The following is a 21,156-nucleotide window of genomic DNA, read 5'->3' as shown; positions in this document are numbered from 1 at the left end:
CTACAATTGTTTTTGTCAAAACATACTCCAGGTTAACCAGAAAGCAATTACTCCCTTTGAAGCACTCACAGTCTCACAAAGCTCACACTACTCAATGATGGATAATCTGCAACCTATACACCAATATTGAAGAAATTAGCCTGCATTAAATCTTTCCTCTGAAAACAATACAAAATTCTCAGCCTAATGACTTTTGTTCCCTCAAGGAAGGATATAAATTAGACTATGTTAAATCTGTAGTCATTTTCCTGCCATACAGTATCATGTTCATGAGTTTATGGTTAGAACACTTTCTGCTTTCATTTAAAATCCTGCATCGCAGGGTTTATTTTAATTTAGTTGTAAAAAAAAAGCCATTCCAAACTGAATAATCTCTAAACCAGTTTTTTCTTCCAATTCTTTCATATTTTTTTTAAGATGTGGACAATAGATCTAACTTTGCACTCACAATATTATATCACTCTTGGAAACAAATAATTGGATTTTGTGAATTTTCAACATCAAGTTACTCTACGAGAAAGTATTTCTAGAATATATTTACATATCACTCAGTTCAAAGAAGTGTTTTCCCATCTTCAAGCATACAGTTCGCATTGTTAGTAAGAGCATCTCTGTGCATTTGCCCAATTGACCAGAATGACCTTAAGGGATTTATTCTGGTCATTTCCTCCTGTGACCCAAATTCACATCTGAAGCCAGATCTTCAAAGGATAAAGAGTAATGCTTTAACCAACTGCAGATTGCAAACCTAATCCACTCTTAAGAGAGTGACAGTTTCTCAATTTGAGAAAAACTGGTGGACAAAAATAGGCTAGAACTGTTTGTCAAGTATCTTCACAGTCATTTCATTCCCTGTTAAATACCATGAAGACCAAACATTATTTCTACTGCAAAGTCTTTCAACACTTGCCCTAATTAAAGAGCAAACCCCCCACACAACAGCAGCAAGCTACGCCTTGGAATGTCAAGTTAGCTGGACTGTATCACATTTAGATTTTAAGCGAAGGTCACAAAGCTGGATGTCCCACTCAATCCTCAATTCTTTTTTGCTTCTTCTTCCAGCTAAGGGGAGTTTCCAAGGTGGTGTACAATGCCCGTATCCTGCTCTTTGCTTAGCTATTGGTGAGGAGCATGGAAGAGTCAAAATCCAGTTGCTTATATGCAAGCTTGGAAGAATGACCTCACATACCAAAACAACTGAAGCATATCTTGCTAGCACCACTATCTGGATGGACGTTTTTTATTTTCTCAGTTCTGAGTTGATATAAGATTTTTGTACAGCCTACTTAGTGACATATCACATTTCAGATTCGAATTAAAGCTTTTAAATAGGCAAATTGTGCTTTGGCTGGGAGCAGTAAACCTTAGAAATTCAACTGACATCAATTTCTGCTTGAAATAGACTATACTACTTCATACCTGGCTGTGAACTGGCTAACCTTTAGACCTCACAACTGCTAACAGAAATTGGTGAAAAAGCGGCTCTGAGATCCAAACAATGCTTCTTTGAAGCAAATTTGACTCCACTGAACAACTCTGGCCCAAGCTGCTTCACTTCTTATTTGCTGCTCACCTCCCTGCAAACTTTTCACTTCCCACAAAACTAACAGAAGCCTGCTCTGAAGTGTTTACTCGTATGTTTTTTGACAGCCCCCAAAAAAGCACATTATGTGCTGCTAACCCAATGTTACACAATTTCTCATGGCTTCGTGGAGCTCTGGGTGGGGTGGGAGAGCTGATGGGAACTGGAGAGACACATAATTCAGGCATTCTGCTTTGCAACAGAAGGTCTCCTGTTGCTCTCTCTGTCAGCTTAAAATTCCATAGTTTTTTCCTGCTAACTTTTTACAGTCACAGATGGATGGTTGGTCAGCATAAACAAAGCACCGTTTTTCCTAGTCTGCTGGTAGGTTGCTGCTGCTGGTGGCTTGTATTGCTGTGCCATTCAGAGATAACACCGAACTGAGATTCTGTTCTAGATACAGTCAAGATAGTAAGATACAGAAACCAAGACACAAGGGGGAAGATGATGGCAAGATGAGAGTAGGAATTTGATTAGAAAACAAAAGTATTTTCATTATGAAGCTTCAGCTATCATTAGATGATGTATTTGAGGTTCTTCCATAGCTATTTTCTACAATTCTACAACAAGGTTGTATTGCTCCAATGTTAACAGACAGGACACAAAGTTTCTGGTGGTTCGTGCATATTACAGGCTGCTTGGCACTCCGAGTCCATGGCAGATCTTACTTTCCAAGAAATTTAATTTCCTAATGTATATTTTGGTTTATTTTTGGAAAGAGTATGAAAAGATTCAGCATTTTGACATCTCCTTCACCACAATGAATCACAATGACTTACCTCCACAGTAAAGCGTCTCAGTTGCCACTAGTGGTCAATAAAACAAGTTACACCACAAGTGAGAAGATCATTCTCTAGGAGGTACGGTCAGATTTGGACACTATCAAACCCCCTTTATTTTGGGGGCCATGAGCTGAACTTAGAAATGTGCCAGCTAGCAACTCTGGAAACTGAAGTCATTTACTCACGTAGCAGGTAGGCAGCACACGTGGAATCCGTACAAGGTCCTCTGTAGAGTTGCTCCCATAGGTCTGAAAGCCAGCACAGAGGAACTCTGCTAAGGATGTACTGTCTCAGGCTCAGCACCCCCACCAGGCTTCAGCTGTCCCAACTGAGGCTGTCTACAGGGGTGATAGTTACAGCAAGCTCTAGTATTGTTACACACACCCCTTCTCCCTACCGCACAAGTGTGTACATCCTATCCAGATAAAGAGGTGACTGCACACAGTTCTTCCCACAGCCGAAAGATGAGACCGTTTTTGGTCCTCTCTAAGTGTGCCAGACTAAATTTTAGCTGTCAGTGTACAATGGGTCACTCCCTACTATGTATCTGAGGTAGACAAGCAGTGCGTGCCCCTTTAGGAGCTTCCAGAACCATCCCTTCCAGGTACTTTCCCAATGCATTTTATGCTGCTCTAGAAAACAATCCATTAATATTCACATCTAAGTAAGAATCACAGCAGGACTGAAGCTGCCTCAGAAAGATGCTGGCTGGCTGAGCGTGAAATGCTAGGTTTGGACAGTTGCTTCAGGTGATCTTTATTTTAATATTCTGTGGATCAGAGATGTTTTAAACCAATGCTCACACTTTTAAAAAGTCAGACTCTATCTCAATTACATCATGCAGATTTCCTTCTTTGCACGTTTTTTGGATCCTCACACATACCAAGATCCAGCATTTCATCAAGGAGACATAGCTGCAGGCAATGTGACAGCTGCATCCCGGCTCTTTCAGCCTGCAACATTTTATTTGGGTCACACATAGGATCTTTCCTTCCCCTTGAAGCAGGTAAAATGTCTGCTCACTTCTGACAGTGAAAGATACCACCACGAAAATAAAGTCATTTTAGAAGGAAAATCATAAATTAAGACAAACTTTCTACTGCACATTTATAATCGCCTACAGGCAGCGCTTCTTGAGCTAGCGATGTATTGCACAGGGAGCTAAATTCAGCTTTTACACTTGGCACCACTGTAATTTCACTAATCTTAACGGGGGTTACTGCAGTCTGAGAAGGGAGTGCATGCTCACTGGATCCCACCCACAGCAGCATCCCTGCAGAGGAACATTTCCCATGTCCACAAAGCTGGAACTGGGATTACCTGCATGTTATTACCTTTGTGGGGGTAAAACTGCAATAATAAATGCAGCCTTCAGGCCGCTTCCTATTCATGACGAAGTTTGCTTTCAAAGTTTTGCAGGGGATCATTGTGGTGATCACTAGTTCTGGCAAGATTCCAACAGGAGAATGTTTTCCTCTGAAGAGTATATAAAATAAGAAAAATCTCAGTAAGAACTAATCCATGTTCTGTCTCGTTTACTAGCAATTAGAATAATGCAAAATCAATATTAATAGTAGGTAACTGCTGATGCTTACAATGACTAAATATTACTGACTGGATGAGTTCAATACTTATGAAATATACATTACTTAATAGGGGAAAATATGATTAAAGTTTCTTATCTGGAAGAAAACATACATTGCAAAACCACTTTGATGTGATGGAGTATCCAGAATGGCAGCTTCATAAAGCTTTACTAAACCTTGCTCTTCAGCTTGCACTGGATTATATGGGTGTCACCTTGGTCTGTTCCTTGCTGTTCTGAGGGGTGCTAAGTTCCAAATACAACCAGTGCTTTATGGTGGGTTGAACAAAAAGCTACAAACTATAAACAAATCTAGATCTTCAGTTTGAGGCACCACGGTAGGATGAACCTGCAAGTAAGAGCAGAACCCAGTCAAAATAGTTGAGTTTGAGGTGCGACCTCTGCAAAATCAATTAGCCTTACAGGATAATAAAACAAAACCATAATTTTGTTACCACAGGAAGGGTAGACATTTGCTGAAACATTCACTGATGTCTCACTGAAAAGTTTGGTAGGACAAATCATTTTGCTAACTGGTTTAAGTTTTGAGTCCATAATAACACTTGCAGACAAAAAAGTGTGACCCAGTTTCTCCTTCCATGACTGAACAATTTGCACAGCTCTAAATATAAAACTGTTGGTAACGTATCCGTAACTTGTTGCAAAGGGAGCATACTTCAGCAACTGCATGGGGCAACAAGCTGCATATTTCCAGCCATACTGCAAAACCCTGTTTATAAGTGATGAGAGAATCAGGCACAGTTTTTCTCCTTTTTTCATACCCATATACAAATAAACATGAAAGCCCATGTTGAAATTATAAATATATTTGTGTTATTTATAATCGTGGCACTACACAGTGTAAATCATGTCATTTCATTTTGCTTGAAAGAATCAGAATAGACTAAGACAGTATTGATACAGAATATCCTCTCACTGTCCTACTTAATTCTGTTTCAATGTGTTTTCAGAAATAATAATCTTAACAATGGTAGCATTAAGTCGCATTGAATAAGCTGTAGAGCTAACAGAAATAAACACTCCTGTCCCGGTTTTGACCTCAGCATGGTGCAAACTCCACTACAAACTCTGTCAGCCAATGGAGTAACTCCACTGATGTCAGTGAAGTCATACTGGTCATACTGGTAACAGTTCAATTAGACCTACTGCGTAACATCTGCTTCAGACTAACATAGATAATCATTATACGCAGCCCCAATATAGTGCCCCCCCCCGCACATCTCAAAGCACTTGAACAGATAAACAGCTATGATGATCTTCGTTTCATAGGTAGGGAAACTGAGGCAGAGACAGATAGTGGTTTGCTGAAGGTCTTCTACCTGATCACTGTTCGATGGGGACATCGGGAGCATGGAGTCCTACCCATGTGCCCTACCTACTGCACCGTGTTTCCCCTTAACGCACACGCCGTAATTCACCCTGTCTGCCTGAACAATTAGTACAACGGATACAAGAGATTTGGAACTAACTGTCCATGAAAGACCATTCATATTAACTGAGCAAGGCAATATTTTAACCAGAGTGTTTTTAAAGAAATAATAGCATTTACAGTAGTTAAATAGATGCTACTTTTTATCAGATCTAATTCTTTTATAATAGCATACCGTCCTTAGATTGTTTATTACTATATTATTCATTACTTCAAGCCCTCACAGCTACTCTAGATAATACTTTAAATACACAGAGCTTTAAAAAAATATTTCCATTACAAATATTTTAAAAATATACTTATCCTAAAAAGCTGTCCGGCACTATTCCAAAAATCTCTTGTAATAAATGTCTTTTTTAATTTTAAGAAAAATATCTACCATTATATAGAAGAGCTCAAGTTTCGACAAATTTATAATACAGTCAGAAACCTCGTGGGCCAGATTCCACTCTTGTTTATACAGTTGCCAATTTGGATCATGGTGTTCACTGCAGTTGTTGTTACTCTAGTATAATCAGTAGCAGAATACAGCCCTTAGGGTTTGAAAATAACTAAATGGACTGGATGCTGCAAGAGTTACTTGTGCCTAGCATTACAGGGAAGGGAAATCCTTTACTTCATTGCATCTAAAAATGCAAAAGAATGTTATATTTAGTATTTGTGCCATGACCAAAGAGGTGCCAGGCAGCTGCAGTGGATGACTCAAACCTAGAATTACATTCACTTCCAGAAAAAAATTTTTTTGGCTGAATGATGCTTGCAACTGCTGTTATTAAATGGAGGATGAATGTTTATAGAGAACATTTGCATTTCTAGAGAAAAATGCCAACCTTCCTATAACGGTTTCTACAATTCTAGGAATTAATCTAATTGCATTTTGTAACTTAGAAAGTTGTGTGAGCTTAATAGAATCTCCCACCACTTAAATCTAGGAGGGACACTATTTTAAATTTCTTCTGTATTTTCCAGCTGAAATGCCTCCATTTAGGCAGTCTTTTTCAAAGTGTATTTAGAACAAGCCTATTAAGCACTTACAGCAATCTGCATCTCATCAGGACAATCTGGAAGATGTGTTAGTCTTTTAAAACACTGGAACTTTTTTTTTTGTCTTTCCCCCTTTTCCCTCTAATCTTCTAATTTAAATGCAGTGTTTGATTAGGCATCATAGAAATGAACCCGGTCTCATTGCATCAGGTTACATATGTAAGCGAAGCTAACAGTCTCAGATGCAAACTACAGTTCCTACCTGTGACCATCATGAGATGAGAAGGGATCTTTACACATTGTGATTTCATTTAATTCATGTTTAAAGCTTTTACCCTACTTTTTTTCTTCCTAGCCTTTGGCTGATGATCTAGTAAGTTATAAACCAGGGAAACTTAAGTATATAGACTAAGTTCAGTCCTCACTGTCGTCTTCATCATCATCGTCATCTTTACTGGGAGCACATCTTTGGAAGCAGTGTACTAGGGTTGCTAAGAAGAAGCTTGATAGAATAGCAGCAATGGAGACTGCGACTCCAGAGAAGATGATGATAAAAAGGTCCGTCAATGACAAACTAAATTTGCATTCACTAAAGCTGACCTCAGATAATTCATTCAGAAAGATTCTTCTATTTTCTACAGGCAGGGAACACTGGATTTCATGGAGACCTGCAAAGAAGAGGAAAGGGAAACAAATCAGCAGAATATCGATGAATCCTTCTGTTGCTCCAGTCAGAGACCGAATGGCTGAAGCAAAGTTTTAGGGTTAATTCTAGGTTTATGGATTTTTACAAAATTCAGGGGGAAAAAAGGGACAAAATCTGTTGCTATCCAAAAGCCATAACATAACTCCCTTGAGTGGCTCCTGGAAATAAAGTTATTTCACCTTCAGTCTTCCAGAAGGCCACATGTGACCTAGGACCATGATTTTGAGGATTTAAAAAAAATAATTAAAAAAATGTTGAACCCTGGATGCATCTAAATCTGGAGACCTGAAAGCACTTCCCAGCTACCCCATCTGAACAGAAATTCTGACTGCAAAACAGGATAACAAGGATTCTGAAGTTCCTTCCACACCTTGATGTGGAAAAACCTACACTGCTTTGTTCCATGTAGTTCCAAAACTACAATTGTCTTTTTCTTCTGGTCAAAACAAAAGCTCAAGTTTAACAGATAACTTTTTTTCTATGCCCTGCTTTCACCTTTTCTCTCTGTCATGAGGACATGCAGGCTAGCTGGTGTTATTCCCCCATGTATTACTGAAGAACGCCTAGAGCTGCATTCTTCATAGTGAAAGCAAAAAAAATCAAAATTAAAAACTGGTGAGAATACAGTTTGGTACTAAACAATAAAAGCATAGAGTTCATTGCATATGCCCAACTCCCTCTTCATTCACAACAGGGGAAAATCAGGAAAGTATATTAACAGGGCTAGAACGGAACAATACTGAAGTAAAGTCTGTAAGGCTGCTAGCAAGAGAGCTTTTATCTTGCTATTAAGGATATAACGTAAAGGAAAAATAAAAGATTTATGTATTAATGATGTTAGAACTGCTGCTGGCTTACTTGATACATTTTTACTCTTTGTCTGCTAATGATCACAGAATGGACTCCCAGGTTTTGACTCTACATTGCTGTGGGCACACAATGTCTAGGGCACTTCCATCACACAGCTCTACCACATAACCATTAAGTCACTTTAAATAAGGAATGTGTGATGGTAAGATCTCGTTAGCTTTTGTGAATCCCATTTTTCTCGTGGCTGAACAGCTATGGCATATGATGTTTTACTATTAAACACAGGCTGCTAGGGCAAGTGGTGCAAACCTGACTGGTTTTCTGGATCCAGCTCAGCTGTTATGTTGATTTGAGCGGGAGTCTTAGCCAAGTCTACTATGGATCCAGTTACCACCCTGACTTACTTGACCTTGCAATGATGACTGTACTAAATTTCGATCCCTCAAAGCCATCCTCTATCTGTTGTGTTTGCCTAAAGTTCTGTCATGTTCCTTCTTTCTCATGCTGCCTCTCACAGACAATGTAATAAAAGCTGCCAGCAGAACAGGACAACAGTCAGTATGTCCAAGGCTGAATGGTTTCCTCTAGGCAAACTGCCACCTGAATACATGCTGCATTTTTTTTCTGAGCCTGGAGTGTGCTGGCAATGCATACCAGATGGTGAGGCAACTTGCTTTGCAGGACTTTGAAACATCCTGTCCATGGAACTGGACCAGAAGGTAAAGGAGCTGCACAGTTTCAAGCATCCTCTGAGGCTTTTGCAACCTGCAGTATTCATAGGCACCATGTCTCGTATACAAGCTGCCATACTGGAGCATTTGAGTGTGCCTGGAAGTGCACAGATGGCTGGAGGAAGTACATACTACTGCACTCTATAGCCTGCAACAGAGCTCTTTGTACAAACCTTTCTACTGAAAGAAATGAGAGTTGTTCACTGAGTCTGTTTTCTTTTTGTCACAACTTGGGAATAGCAATTCTAGGGGTTAATGAGAGTAACAAGCGAAAGGGGACACAGATGGATATCCTTCCCTATTCAAAATCATGAGAAATCAGAGAGAAGTGAAAAGCCATAGGCTGGGATTGCCTTTTTAGTCAGATCTTAAAAAGCAAACAGTTTTCAGTGAATCAACGTGATGTTGACAGTAATCGAAGCGGTTACTGCTGTTGTGTAGAAAAAGCAAGAAAATGAATTTAACATATCGCAAATGCATTTGAAGAGGAAGATCCTTGCTAATAGGAAAAGACCACTGCAGTATTTTGGCCGAAAAGCCTGGTCCAAGTGAATATGGCACCTAAATTCCATTTCTTGTAGCAAGGACAAGAAAACCCAAGTTTCCACAGAACTGTGTTTCTGTAAAACTGTTCTGTTGAGACCTCATGAGAACTGCTGCTTTCACAGCAGCTGAGCCATGCTTGCAGCATGTCTATAGAGTACACAGGTGACCATAAACAACTTTGTCTGTTTCTGCCAACTGCAAAAGAAATCCTCTAGTGTCCTCACCTGCCAGCTTTTAAAAGTATCTCCACACTGGAATAGCCTTGATGAGCTGGAGTATCAGATCTAAGCTTCCATAAGGAAGCAGAAAAATAATATATTAAAAAGAAAGAGACAAAGCAAAAAAGACTCCAGAAGAAAACTAAGAAGTTCTACATACTGCAGCCCTTGCCTCTAGAAATAATTTAGTATGGCAGTATTTGCCTGGGATCCTAGAGATGGAAAAGAGACCACTTATCCATTACTATTACCAGCAGCAGTTTTGCTACGGATGAAAACTGAGCCTGCAGACTGCAAGCTCTATTCCTGTTTCCCAAAGGCTTTCACCTAACATCACAACACATAGAATACAAATAGAAAAGAATCTGCAACATACTAAGTCACTTTAGAGAGTATTTCTTGCTATGAGAATCAGCATACTGTAATGATTTTGAGTCTGATTATGCAATAACCAGAAATAAAAAAGCTCCTCTTCATGTAGCCATGGGTACTGGAATCTAGGTCATGTTCTCAAACCAAATACATTAGATGGGAATTTTCTACTCCCTTTATTCTGTGAAACTCCGATGTGCTAGCTTAGCCTCAAGTTTTTGCAGAATTCTTAGTCATTGAGAAAAATAGATGTCAATAGGCAAAATAGAGCATCATAGAGCAAGGGCCAGTCCAGACGCCTGGCTAGCTCCCAGCTACAGTTTCAGCCACCCTGCATATGCACCATCTTTTCAACAAGACAGGAATGAACTGACCTCTCCCATGCACACACAAGGCAGTCTGCTAAAATCGTGCAGGAGGCAACCTAGGAGGGCTGCAGAGCTCAGTGGAAGCCATGCCAGTGACTGAGGGTGAGAGGAACTTTTACTAGTCCATCCTGTTCAGTGAATGTTTTTCTTTGCTGTGTTGTGACACTATTGCAAACCCCTGTACAGTTAACGGAAGCTTTTCTTTCAACTCCAAAGAGAATTTGGAACAGACTGTTCATTTGTGACAGTACTAAGATTAGCAGCTGGATCTCTGGTAGCACAAGGAACTTCTCCTCCCAAAGATACTTCAGGGGTTATTTCACCAGAGCTTCTGACTGCTTACCTGAACACATCGTAACATGAAGGTCATATGCACGTCTGCTTAAGATGACATATGAACAATACCATTTCATCTGCTTCTTTCCACAGCAATGCATTACTTTCTTTACATTATTTAAAAGTAGGCTGCCCTTATCACATGAGAATCCAGTGCATGTGGAGAACTGATGTTTTCTATACTCAACCCGTCCTGTTACATTCGTGCCCAGCAATAGATCCAATTTTTTTCTTTGCTTGGGCGGGAAGTAATCCCAGGTCATCATACACCCTCTGAATGAACAATGAACAGAGGAACGGCTTCTATAAAGTGATCAGTGTTAATTATAAGGTGTGGTTTTTTTCCTCCGGGTGATTCTGTTGCATATAGATTGGCTCGATCAAATTACCTGACCCCCCCCACCCCCAAGACTTGCGGAGGACAGGAAAGTGCCATTTAACCTTAGTGCTCTACTTTCACACACTTTAAAAAAATAACAACATTCAAGTGGTTAAAGTTTGTTTGATTTCTTTTTTTAATTCTGTAGAACCTGTTCAATTTATTCTTTTAAAAAATCAGCCAGGCTTCTTGTAAGGGTTATCTCAAAGCAGTTCGATATTTAGTGCTTGGCTGCAGCAAGAAAACTTTTGATGGTAGTTATATACATATATACATCATTGTTCCCACAACATGTTCAAAGAGCTGCTTCTTCATACCAAACAAATCTGTAGATGAAATAACAAGTGTGAGTGTGTTATAAATATATAGCTTATGCTATTTTGGTCAGGGCCATCACATTATCTGTAATAACTCCAGCTGTCCCAAGGACAATGTCACACGCTCTGTATCTTTCTGCTACGTCATCTGAAGAAGCAGATGTACCATACTGGCAAGCTGTAATGTATTGTTTGCTTTTAAAAAGGGAATGCTTTGAAGCCCCAGTCAAGGGACAGGTGCTAGATTCTATATAGGCTTGTCTCAACACTAAAAAAATAAGATAAAAATATGGGGCTGTACCCTGAGGAACAGATCACCTAAGCAACACGGGAAGTATGAAAATGCTGGGATTCTAGAGCAAAGATGTTAAGGGAGGGGCATGTTTTTAAAAAGAGAAAAAAAAGATACTTGTGTTTATAAAGTGATGCAGGAGGGTTACAGATAGAGTTTATTTCAATGAAATTCCCTAATAGGTTTTAGAACAACATGACTTTAAGATGCCTTACAATCAGAGGATTATGACTCCACTGAAGTCTAGCACATAAACCTTTACAATTAATTGTAAGCAATTAAGCTGCAGCTTTTGTTTCTGTAGAGGCCTATTTGCAGGCCTGCTTCTCTTGAAGAGGCAGAGGCTGAAATACTTCCCCTGTAAAACTGAAGCTCTTAAAAAATGGATGCAGCCTGAAACCAGTCTTTATACAAATAATTAATAATTTCCTTGTAAATTAATGAAAACAGACTGACAATGCTGTAAAGCCCTAAAGTCATAACTGTACTGATCTTCCAATCTCAAAAACCCACAAACCCCCAGATACCAAGTTTCATTAGCATTCTGCTAGTACTCTGTAGCCATAATTGAACCACGTTTCTCATAGGTACTGTTTGATCAGAAATTTTCCAACAGTACATCGGCCGGACCATCGAGCCCATGGAAACTGCCTGCCCTCGGACCTGACATGCATTTTCCCTAGATATGTTGACCGATGAGATATTGTAACATGAGTTTCAGTTTATATTCCTTCAACTAAAGACAAGCAGCAAGAAGCTGTCACTTACTCCAGGTCACCTGACACTATTTTGAAGGACTCCATGTGTATTCCTGGACTCGTTTTTCTTCCAGTACCTAGGCTAACCGTATCTTATTGGACAACTTCTGAAATTCATTATCACTTTGATATTATGGTCTGTCTGTTAACCCTCACAGTGAGATTTCCCATCTATAATTTTGATGCAGAGTTTAAAAAAAAAAAAAAAGGTGGCCTCAATTCTGCTGGGTATTTGTGGAGTTCAAAAAAACAGGTTATCAACAGAAATGTTTCCTAACATTCAGCAATGTACAACAGTATGAGATAATGAAAATGTCTGCTCATACGTACACTGGTATGTATAGGAAATACATCCAAAAAAATACCTGAAGCCATAAATATTTAAGTGAGCTGCATGCAGAGATGTTTGTAACTATCTATACAATAAATGTAAGAGCGTTATAATATGATATTGCAATTTATTTATTTTTTTTTAACTAAGACTGGTATTTGCCCTTTTGGGTGGAATTTAGCTGTTCTCTCACATTGCTGAATGTAGCTGACAGAGACTTGAAATGTTTAAATGTGGCATTTTATTTCTTGTATGGTATCTTGCCTCCAGCTGTAGTTCTCTTCAGTCTACTTAAACACCGTCACTAATGTATTAGATGTATTAATAAGCAGTGAGAGAGGCATTGCCTCTGAAGAGTTATGAAATTTCATTGGAAATAGCCTCAAGCTATCAGAACAGCAAGGCTTAAAAAAATCCCAAAGCCTAGATTTAGGTCCCTAAATAAAACTTTTTATGGCCAAGTGCCCTAGAGTCCCACAGATCAACATTAGAGGGTACTTAACATTTTGCCTCAATGTCTAAATACAAAGTTTAACATTAGATGTTCACATCTGCAAATGCTGTCCTCACATCGTCAAATCCGTGAAAGATGGAAGTACTCCAAAAAACCTTAAGATGGAAGAAACAGAGTGAAAAGACAGTGGCAGTAAGATCATTTTACTGAAAATGACTAGGATATCAAATTATGTACTTATATATGCGTATATATATAGAAACAGATTTGATGCGCTTGTTAGGGAATCTAATTTCTGTTAGGAGTTTCTGCTTGAACAGAATAAAAGCTGCTGAATGTGTGAAATGTCTTAAGGCTTTTAATTCCTTTCCAAAAAAACAGGATATTATGTTCCGTATTAGTGATGTACTAGCATGTGCATGATACTGGGGGAAGAACTGCACGGCTGTAATGGACAGAACAGCCTGTCCTTTTTACTTGAAGCTTGCTCTGGTTCTATATTAGTGCATGAAGTTAAGGCAACCTTCTCTACATAGCAGATGAATAAACAGGTACTGATAAAGAATGGTAAGTCAAGAGGACTTACAAAATGCTCAGTTGTTTCACTGTCTTTTAGTTAGCTTAGAAGGTCAGATGGAACTGGTACCACCATGAAATTATGATGTTTTATTCTGAAGACAATGTTTAATATTTTCAGTGAGCCCCAGGGATACTATAAAGGTCTGGACTAGTGAAGTAAGGCGTTATTTTATTCACAGAATAAGTTTAGTATTGCATCTTAGATTGGAATGGGATGATAGAAACAGCCCAAGAAGCAAGAGGTGATCCCCTCATGGCACAAGCTTTCTAAGCAGGCTTACAAAAATCAATCCATTCTTCTCACTACACTGATTCACTTCTGAATCTCAAAACCGCTTTCTTTTTGTACTGAATTCAATCTGAGCATCCTGTTCCAGAAGGCTGCTTACAGTCTCATTGTCACCTGCTTTTTCTTTTTTTCTGCCTCCTCTCACTGCCAAACTTCTCTCCTACTCTTTTGCATAGACAGTCTTTGTCTGGAAATATGCCACTTTACCAGAATTTACCTATCCATTCACATCGAGGAGGTACTAGCTACAGAAGTCCTGGAAGTAGCTAAATGGCATCTGTATCAGTACTGGCACCAAAACCCCCTTCGAGTATCTTAGTCTTTCGCCCACAACTGCCCAAAGCGGAGCAACATGGGACCAAATGAAGAGGAAAATGTGGTGGCAACTACAGCCTTTATGCTGTGACACGGGATTTGCTGCCACTAATGAATTTTCTTCCAGTAAAGTTCAGCAGTTACCTTTGCTTAGGATACAGTTCTGCACGTGGACCCAGTTCTGTCTTCTTCAGGCTTCTTTTACCAATTCTGCTTGTAGTGGTGTGAACATAAACGTTACAATTCAGGAAGATGGTGAACTGACACTGTGCCAACTAATCCTGTGTGTAACAGGGAAGCCTAACACTGAGCACTGATCCTCACTTAAACTTGTGCTACTTTAATTCCAAACATTCAGAACATCTGTCTCCTTTATTTATCACACAGGCAGCACAAGTCTATTTGGAATTCTGTCACTGGCAATTCTGAATGATTTTTGCAAGTCTTTCTGGAAACATCACTGTACACAGGTTACCCATAAAAATGCTCAGTCTACGCCTTCTCATCAAATTGTTAAGTCTTTCTATTACTGTTTTAATAGAGGGCAGCAAAATTTTTTGTGAGTATGTATTAAACATAAAAGGTTGAAGAAAACATTGCATCTAGCATGAAAAACATAGAAACCAACTATTTCTTGCAATCCTAGAAACTCTACACAACTTCCCAAAAAGGTTTTTCCAAAGATACTGAGAAGAAAGAAAGTAAAAAGCAAAATGAGGGCAAAATGACGGAAAGGAGAAATGCGGTCACAGTTCTCTACAAAGTACTTCAATGTGGCCGTTGCAGACTACTTGTACTGGTTTTTGTTACACGCAATTTATCTGAATCCAATCCCTTCATTGACATGGGATCTTCAGATGGGTTCAAGGAACATATTCTGCAGTGCTACGCACTAAGAGAGCACCTTTCACCTAAATTTATTCCATTCAAGCCATTTGTATTGAAATACTGAAATGGGAAGCGTTCACACAACTCAGTTCTGTAGGTCATGTGCACCAGTAACAACCTTTTGCTGGATAAACCCAGAGTTTCAAACAGTATTACTAAAAAAAGTAGGTTAAGAGATGAAGCAAGAAAGGAAAGTGCATTTTTAGCCATGATAAAATGTGATACAGAATAAGCTCTGAAAGCAGATTAAAGATCTTCAAAATATAAGAAATTGCTGAGTGTATTTTTGTAGGATTTCCAGCTTCCCTTGAAGCAGAAAATGCAATAAATTTCCAAGGTGACTCTTGATCTTGAAAAAATGAATGCCAAATGTCCTTAGACTTTACTAAATTCAAAATTTTGAAACATAATGCCCCAAAATTGCTTAATTTAACCTATAACCATCCTTGCCTTTATTCAGTACCTCTCCTGCTTTTAATCAAATTTTTCTTAATTTCTACTGTCAAGAGTCCACCTCTTTCTTCAGTTCTCACGTCAGAGAACTTCAGCCTTGTCAACTGCTTTTTGTAAAATTCAAGAAGATGGATCAAATACAGGCAAGCAGAGGGTAGAAGATAATAGCAGACAGCTCAAATATATGATTTCCCTGAATCCTTTGACTAATACATTTAAGACCAAATTAGATCTTTGATCTTTCACGTTGTGTGTTTGTTCTGAGAGTTTGCATGCCCCCCATGGAGTAAAGCCTTTCATGAAAGTTTTTACACCTATCTTTGAAGGGACAGAGATCTTACAACAACTTCTCTATTTCTAAAAAATTATGTAGTATTCTTGATTTCCATGCTCCTCCTAATGGGAAGCCTTTAATATGAATCACTGGCCACCATGCTGCTATTCAGGTGTAACAAATGCCTATAAAATCAAACATACCTCACAGAAAATGTTTAAGCTTTGTAACTTAACCAGTTTGATCCATAATGAATACTTTACCTTCTCTAGGAAAAAGAACAACCTGCATATATTCTCCACTTATCACCATTCCAGTGATCTTCACAGTTCCTTTGTCTACTTTGCTCTACAGACACTAATTTGTTTTTAACCAATTAATAACCAAAACGGGGGGGGGGGGGGGGATGGGGTTTGGTTTTGGAGTATGATGAAAATGCAGATATTACTATCTCTTCATGAGTATAAAAATATGTTTGCTGTTTTAAAGCGCTGAGTTTAATTGCCAGACTTTCAGTGCAGTTTCTTTCATAAGTCTGCCTATGAATCTGGCATGTCAGAGTATTCACTTACGGCCAATTAAGACTTCATTTCGAAATTTGGGTTAGATGAATAAATGCTGGGATCTGTAAAAACGATTCAAACCCCAGCTGTTTGTGTGAAGTGACATGTTAGAGGTGCAGAGGCAGCTCAGCTGGGCAGAGGGTTTACAGTCAGCTAGTCAGACAGGTCAGCATAAGTTATAACTTTACAAGCTATTTCTGGCAGCACGCCAGAAAGAAAATGGACCTGGCTTTTGCAAAACTAATGAGTTGAAGTATGGCTTTTGTTCAGATCACTGAGTTCTCCAGAGACCTTAATTACAGAGGTAGAGAACTTCAGGATCAATTATCAACATTCCAGTTCACACTGACAAAACTCTAATTTTCAAATCAAATTGGTCTTGTCTAACCATTGTGAAGCATCCCAAGCCTGCGTAAGACGGTGCACAGAGCCTTTAGCTTCCCTGCAATGCTTTGTACTTTTCATGAAAGGACTGGGGATCACTAGTGCAAGTTTACTGTCATTCACCCTTCCACGCTGTTTCCCTTCTCAGTAACCCCAGGTTACAAAGTCTGCCGTTTAAAGGCCGGGGAACTCCAATCTGTCAGGGAACCATTCTGTACTGCTAATCACAGTTTATTCTTAAAGAAAACCAAGAGAAGAAAAACACCAGCCAACTTTTTTTTTTCCTTCCTGCCGTTTTCCATTTGTATAGGCCATGCAATGCAGATGTTTGAGCTGTTGCAGAATTATAAAGAAGAAGCATGCAGTCGGGATAATTAAGCTCTTTTCCTGGGCCCTGAAAATGTATCCCTGTCTTTTGCTTCTGCTGTATTTCCAGGCATAATGCCTGTTGCCTTACTTATCTTGATGTGTTTGCTGCAAGAACACTTGTCTCAGCCTTACAGCAGTATGGTACATAAGTCTGGAGTCTGAACGCCGACTCTTTCAGTCACTTGCTCTTCCCACCCCTCCCAGGAAAGGCCAGGCAAACCTGGCTTTGGACAAGTAAACCAGACAAGTAACACTAACGTGATTAGTTCCTAATGGGTATAAAGTTGCAACATCATTAAAAACTGAAAACTGGATATAAAATGCAATCAAATCGTAATTCTAAGAATTAAGTTTTACGCTGACTTTCCAAAAGTTGTTTTAAAAGGCACTCAGTTGTGGCCATATGGTTTTAAAATCTCATTGAGACAGTCTTCTTTTTGGGTTTAGTTTTGCCAGCACCTTTATGAATAATGTTTTGCTAATTCATTAAAGGAGACAACCAGTATTTTTGTGGCAGCTGCTCACAACAAACAATGAAACTGCTGACTTTGCACTTTTCTGCATACATGCACTAGATCTCGCCAATATGACTGCCTGCAAAGATTTCAGGGGACTTGCTCCTGGGCACAAACGCAAAACATTTGCTTCGGCCATGTCAGGCGGACAGCTCTCATAAAACCTACCACTTGGAATATTTGCTCCTTCCCTCCTCGTCTTCTCAAATCAAATCTAAATGAAAGTTTGGAAGATCTGGATGAGCTAGTAACTTTTTAGCTACTTGGCTGAAACACAACTGTGGATGAGACAAAAGGCTGTGAGGAAACCTCTCCCTAAGCTTGCAAGACACTGGGGAACACTGGCAATACCATGGGAAAGCTCAGTCACTTGAGATTTCCAGACGTAAGTTCAGATACGCTTTAAAATACTGACAGGGTGGAAGAGAGAAGAGAGATGGGCTGGGACAGGCTGTCAAACTGAACAGCCTCTGGATAAAGGGGAAGGAGCTAGAAGTTCATTAAAGGAGATGGAAAGCACAGGGAAATCAAACTGATGTTTAGTATGAGAGATGGGCAAGCACTTGGTTCAAATAGAGCAAACTTTAGCTAAAGCATCATGGAAGGTGGGAGAACAGCCCCAGGTTTGGTTTGGAAAGAATCAAGATGGAAGTTTCACCAAGGCAGACAAGAAAAATCCCAACATTTTTTCCTCACGTGACTTCTTCCTTAAAACAGCAAAGTTTTACAGCTAAGAATATTTAGGGTAACCTAGATGAGTATATTAAAAATATGTTACCCGAGGTCATGAGCATAGGCAGAACCTGAATAACTGACTACAGACTCTGATGATCAAGAAAGGAGAGAAAAGGCCTCTGAAATTTGTTGGCTCACTGTGTTTTTCTCCCTTGTTGCCTGAATTCAAAGCAGGAGTTACTTGGCCATAACCTGTTCTCTTGAGCTCTTCTCCCCCAGCCTTACAGTTCTCACCATCTTCTGCACAGCCATACCCCCCTGAACACAGCCCAGACACTAGCAGTTTCAGGCCAAGTAATAACTTGAATACTCTCTGGAAAGTTTTATGCTCCAAGCCGTTTGCCTTCTCCAAGCAGCTGGGCAGCTTGCTGACACGAGTCTATGCCCTGGTGCTTGTTGGGAGACATGAACTGTGAGATGATCTCTTGCTAAAGCTGGATTAAGAGAGGCTTTGGGGTCGAGTGGGAAACATGGAGCAAGAGTCTGGATTCCCTATGCATGGCAGTCTTAATACTTTTATTTCTTGCTCATGCTTTTCTGCAAATTACTGGCCCAAACAAGAGTATTATATATCCTGCATTTTGGGGTGTTCCAGAGCCATTTCAATTTATTCCTAATACTGGAAGCAGTGCTATTTTAATGAAAACAGTCAAAATCAAGCTACTGAAGAGTGTTTCAAACAGTGTATCACAACAAATTACTTTCAGGAAAGGGCTGACAGTCACAGTTGCATAAAACAGGAGATTTAACTCTTCTGTAGCAGCTTATAGCTGATCCGTTAAATGAGAAATAAATCAGTTTTCCTAAGGAGCTGGCACAGAATATTTAGCTGCTCAAAGGGCTTATTGTAGAAAATATATTTACCAGAGTGAAAATGAAATCTGGAAGAGAACCAGCTCCGGGCTGAATGAATTTGAAAAGGCTCTTTCACTGCCTAGGTAAGTTTAGTCTGTAAATCAAAATTATTAGGGCTTAATGTTTAAATTTTATTTCTTAACTGGGAGGAGGACCTGCTCCCAAAAAGAAGCCAACACCATTTTAATGGACTCATTTGTTGAAAGCATGCAATTACTGTTTGACCAAAAATGCAGTTTGGGTCACTGCAGGCAGCACACAGACAATTTGACCAAGAACCCTCCTTCCCTCCAAGACACACATACAGAGAAAGGTACACACTACTGTAAGCCACCAAGCTTTACCTTTCTGAAGCTTAGATGCATTGTCCTGTATCCAGCTGAAAAGATTGGCAAAGTCACAGTCACAGACCCAAGGGTTGCCCTCTAAGCGTATAGTCCGCAGGGAGGGAAGCGCTTCTAGGGCTGCCACATTTAGGCTTTGTAAGTTATTGTCATTCAATTCTAACACTTGGAGCTGTTCCAGGTTCTCAAAAGCCGCCTCATCCACATCCACCAGGTTATTGTTTCCAAGGCTCAATTTTATCAGTTTTTCTGCTGATCTGAATATCCCAGCATCAAGCTGCGTTAAATTATTGTAGCTTAAGTCTAAATACACCAGTTTGGTAGAACTGCTAAAAGTGCCCTCTTCTAAAGAAGTGAGGGAATTATTCCTGAAGTCCAAATAGATTAGATCTCCATAAAATATAAAGAAATCAGCTGGTATCGCCTGAATGTTGTTATCAGCTATAAGAAGTTTCCGTACATCCAATGGAAATGGATTAGGAACACTTGGGAGTCCTTGATCCCGGCAATCTATGGTGTGGTAGTCCATACAGCTACAGACAGCAGGGCAAAAATGACCCACGGGTAAGAAAAGCAGGCAGGCAAAGACAGAAAAAGGCAGAAGGCAGAACGGAAAGCATGGCAACATCGTCAAGGATTTGAAAGCTGTGATGAGCACCACTTCTAAGAGAAAGACATTTTGCTCAGCTGAGCAGTAGTGCCTGGTACTTGTGTGTGTGTGTGATTGTATCCAGGAGATCACATATCATCACAGATCCGATAGCAGCAGTCTTGGGAGGGGGGAGGGAGAGTGACTGAGGGAAAGAGGGAGGGAGGCAAATGTGAGGATTTACACAGTCAGAATATTATAATGCTGTACAGTGTAAGGGGAAGCGATGATTGGGTAAACGGAGGATCTTTCAAAGGACTCCCTTGCTTTTGTGAGCCAAAAAAAGCCGAGAGCCTGTTTGCCTATTTGCTGCATATTCCAGCAAATGGGAAAACACACCTGATCCTGTGACTCTGACAGCAACAGCTTATGCTTAAAAAGCCCTCCAGGTAATAAACCCTGATGAAATCATTTATTTTGTCAAGGTGACCAATACCCTATAGAAATGCAAGTGAGGGTCGGGCTGGTATGTATCCTGGCTGACTGCTAAGGACTGCTTTCTTTTTCTTTTGTAAAACAGGGAGCAGAAGAACAGCAAGGAGGGAGCCCAAAGACAAGGAAGGCTGACTGGTGCTGTTCCTGGATGCCTTCTCAGCTTTTAGAACAAGCATGTTAACATTATTTAAATATGACTCATTATCTTTTAACCAAGTAGTATAACCTACTCTAGCAACAAGGAATATGGTCTCAAAAGTGAGAGGTTTTTTTTTTCCTTTCTGTTCTAATGACCAAATCAGCTACTTTCTAAAGTGGCACCAGTAATGTCTGATGGGCCACATAAAAGTGAAAATTGTGGATCAAATCTTCAGGTAGTTAAAATTGAACAGATTTTCTTCATTTTCAGGGGGCTGAAATATTTGATAATCAATCTGCCTGCCTGCCATGGGACAGCAGAGATGATTCTGCAAGAGGCATCTGTGTTTTTCTGATATCCCCAAATCCA

General features: G+C 39.7%; 1 protein-coding gene across 3 annotated transcripts; it reads right to left on the bottom strand.

Moving 5' to 3' along the window:
* Nucleotides 1-1,215: 1,215 nt before the first annotated feature.
* LRRC38 (leucine rich repeat containing 38) lies at nucleotides 1,216-20,343 on the bottom strand. Of its 3 annotated transcripts, XR_005102953.1 has the most exons (4): nucleotides 19,565-20,343; nucleotides 6,984-7,051; nucleotides 4,063-4,298; nucleotides 1,216-3,840 (listed from the first exon to the last, which is right to left on the bottom strand). XR_005102953.1 is itself a non-coding variant. In XM_037378905.1 (3 exons), exons 1-3 carry the CDS (start codon nucleotides 20,190-20,192, stop codon nucleotides 4,221-4,223), a joined length of 774 nt encoding a protein of 257 aa, XP_037234802.1. In that variant the 5' UTR covers nucleotides 20,193-20,343; the 3' UTR covers nucleotides 1,216-4,220. The 3 variants fall into 3 exon arrangements, 2 of the variants coding, with proteins under 2 accessions (XP_037234802.1, XP_037234800.1); XM_037378905.1 differs by having other exon boundaries at nucleotides 1,216-4,298; XM_037378903.1 differs by lacking the exons at nucleotides 1,216-3,840; nucleotides 4,063-4,298 and having other exon boundaries at nucleotides 4,761-7,051.
* Between the last annotated feature and the right edge of the window lie 813 nt (nucleotides 20,344-21,156).

This window comes from Falco rusticolus, chromosome 3 (assembly GCF_015220075.1).
Source record: "Falco rusticolus isolate bFalRus1 chromosome 3, bFalRus1.pri, whole genome shotgun sequence".
NCBI lineage: Eukaryota > Metazoa > Chordata > Aves > Falconiformes > Falconidae > Falco > Falco rusticolus.
The sequence above is the reverse complement of the archived record's forward strand: the minus strand, read 5'-3'. Positions and strand labels throughout refer to the sequence as shown.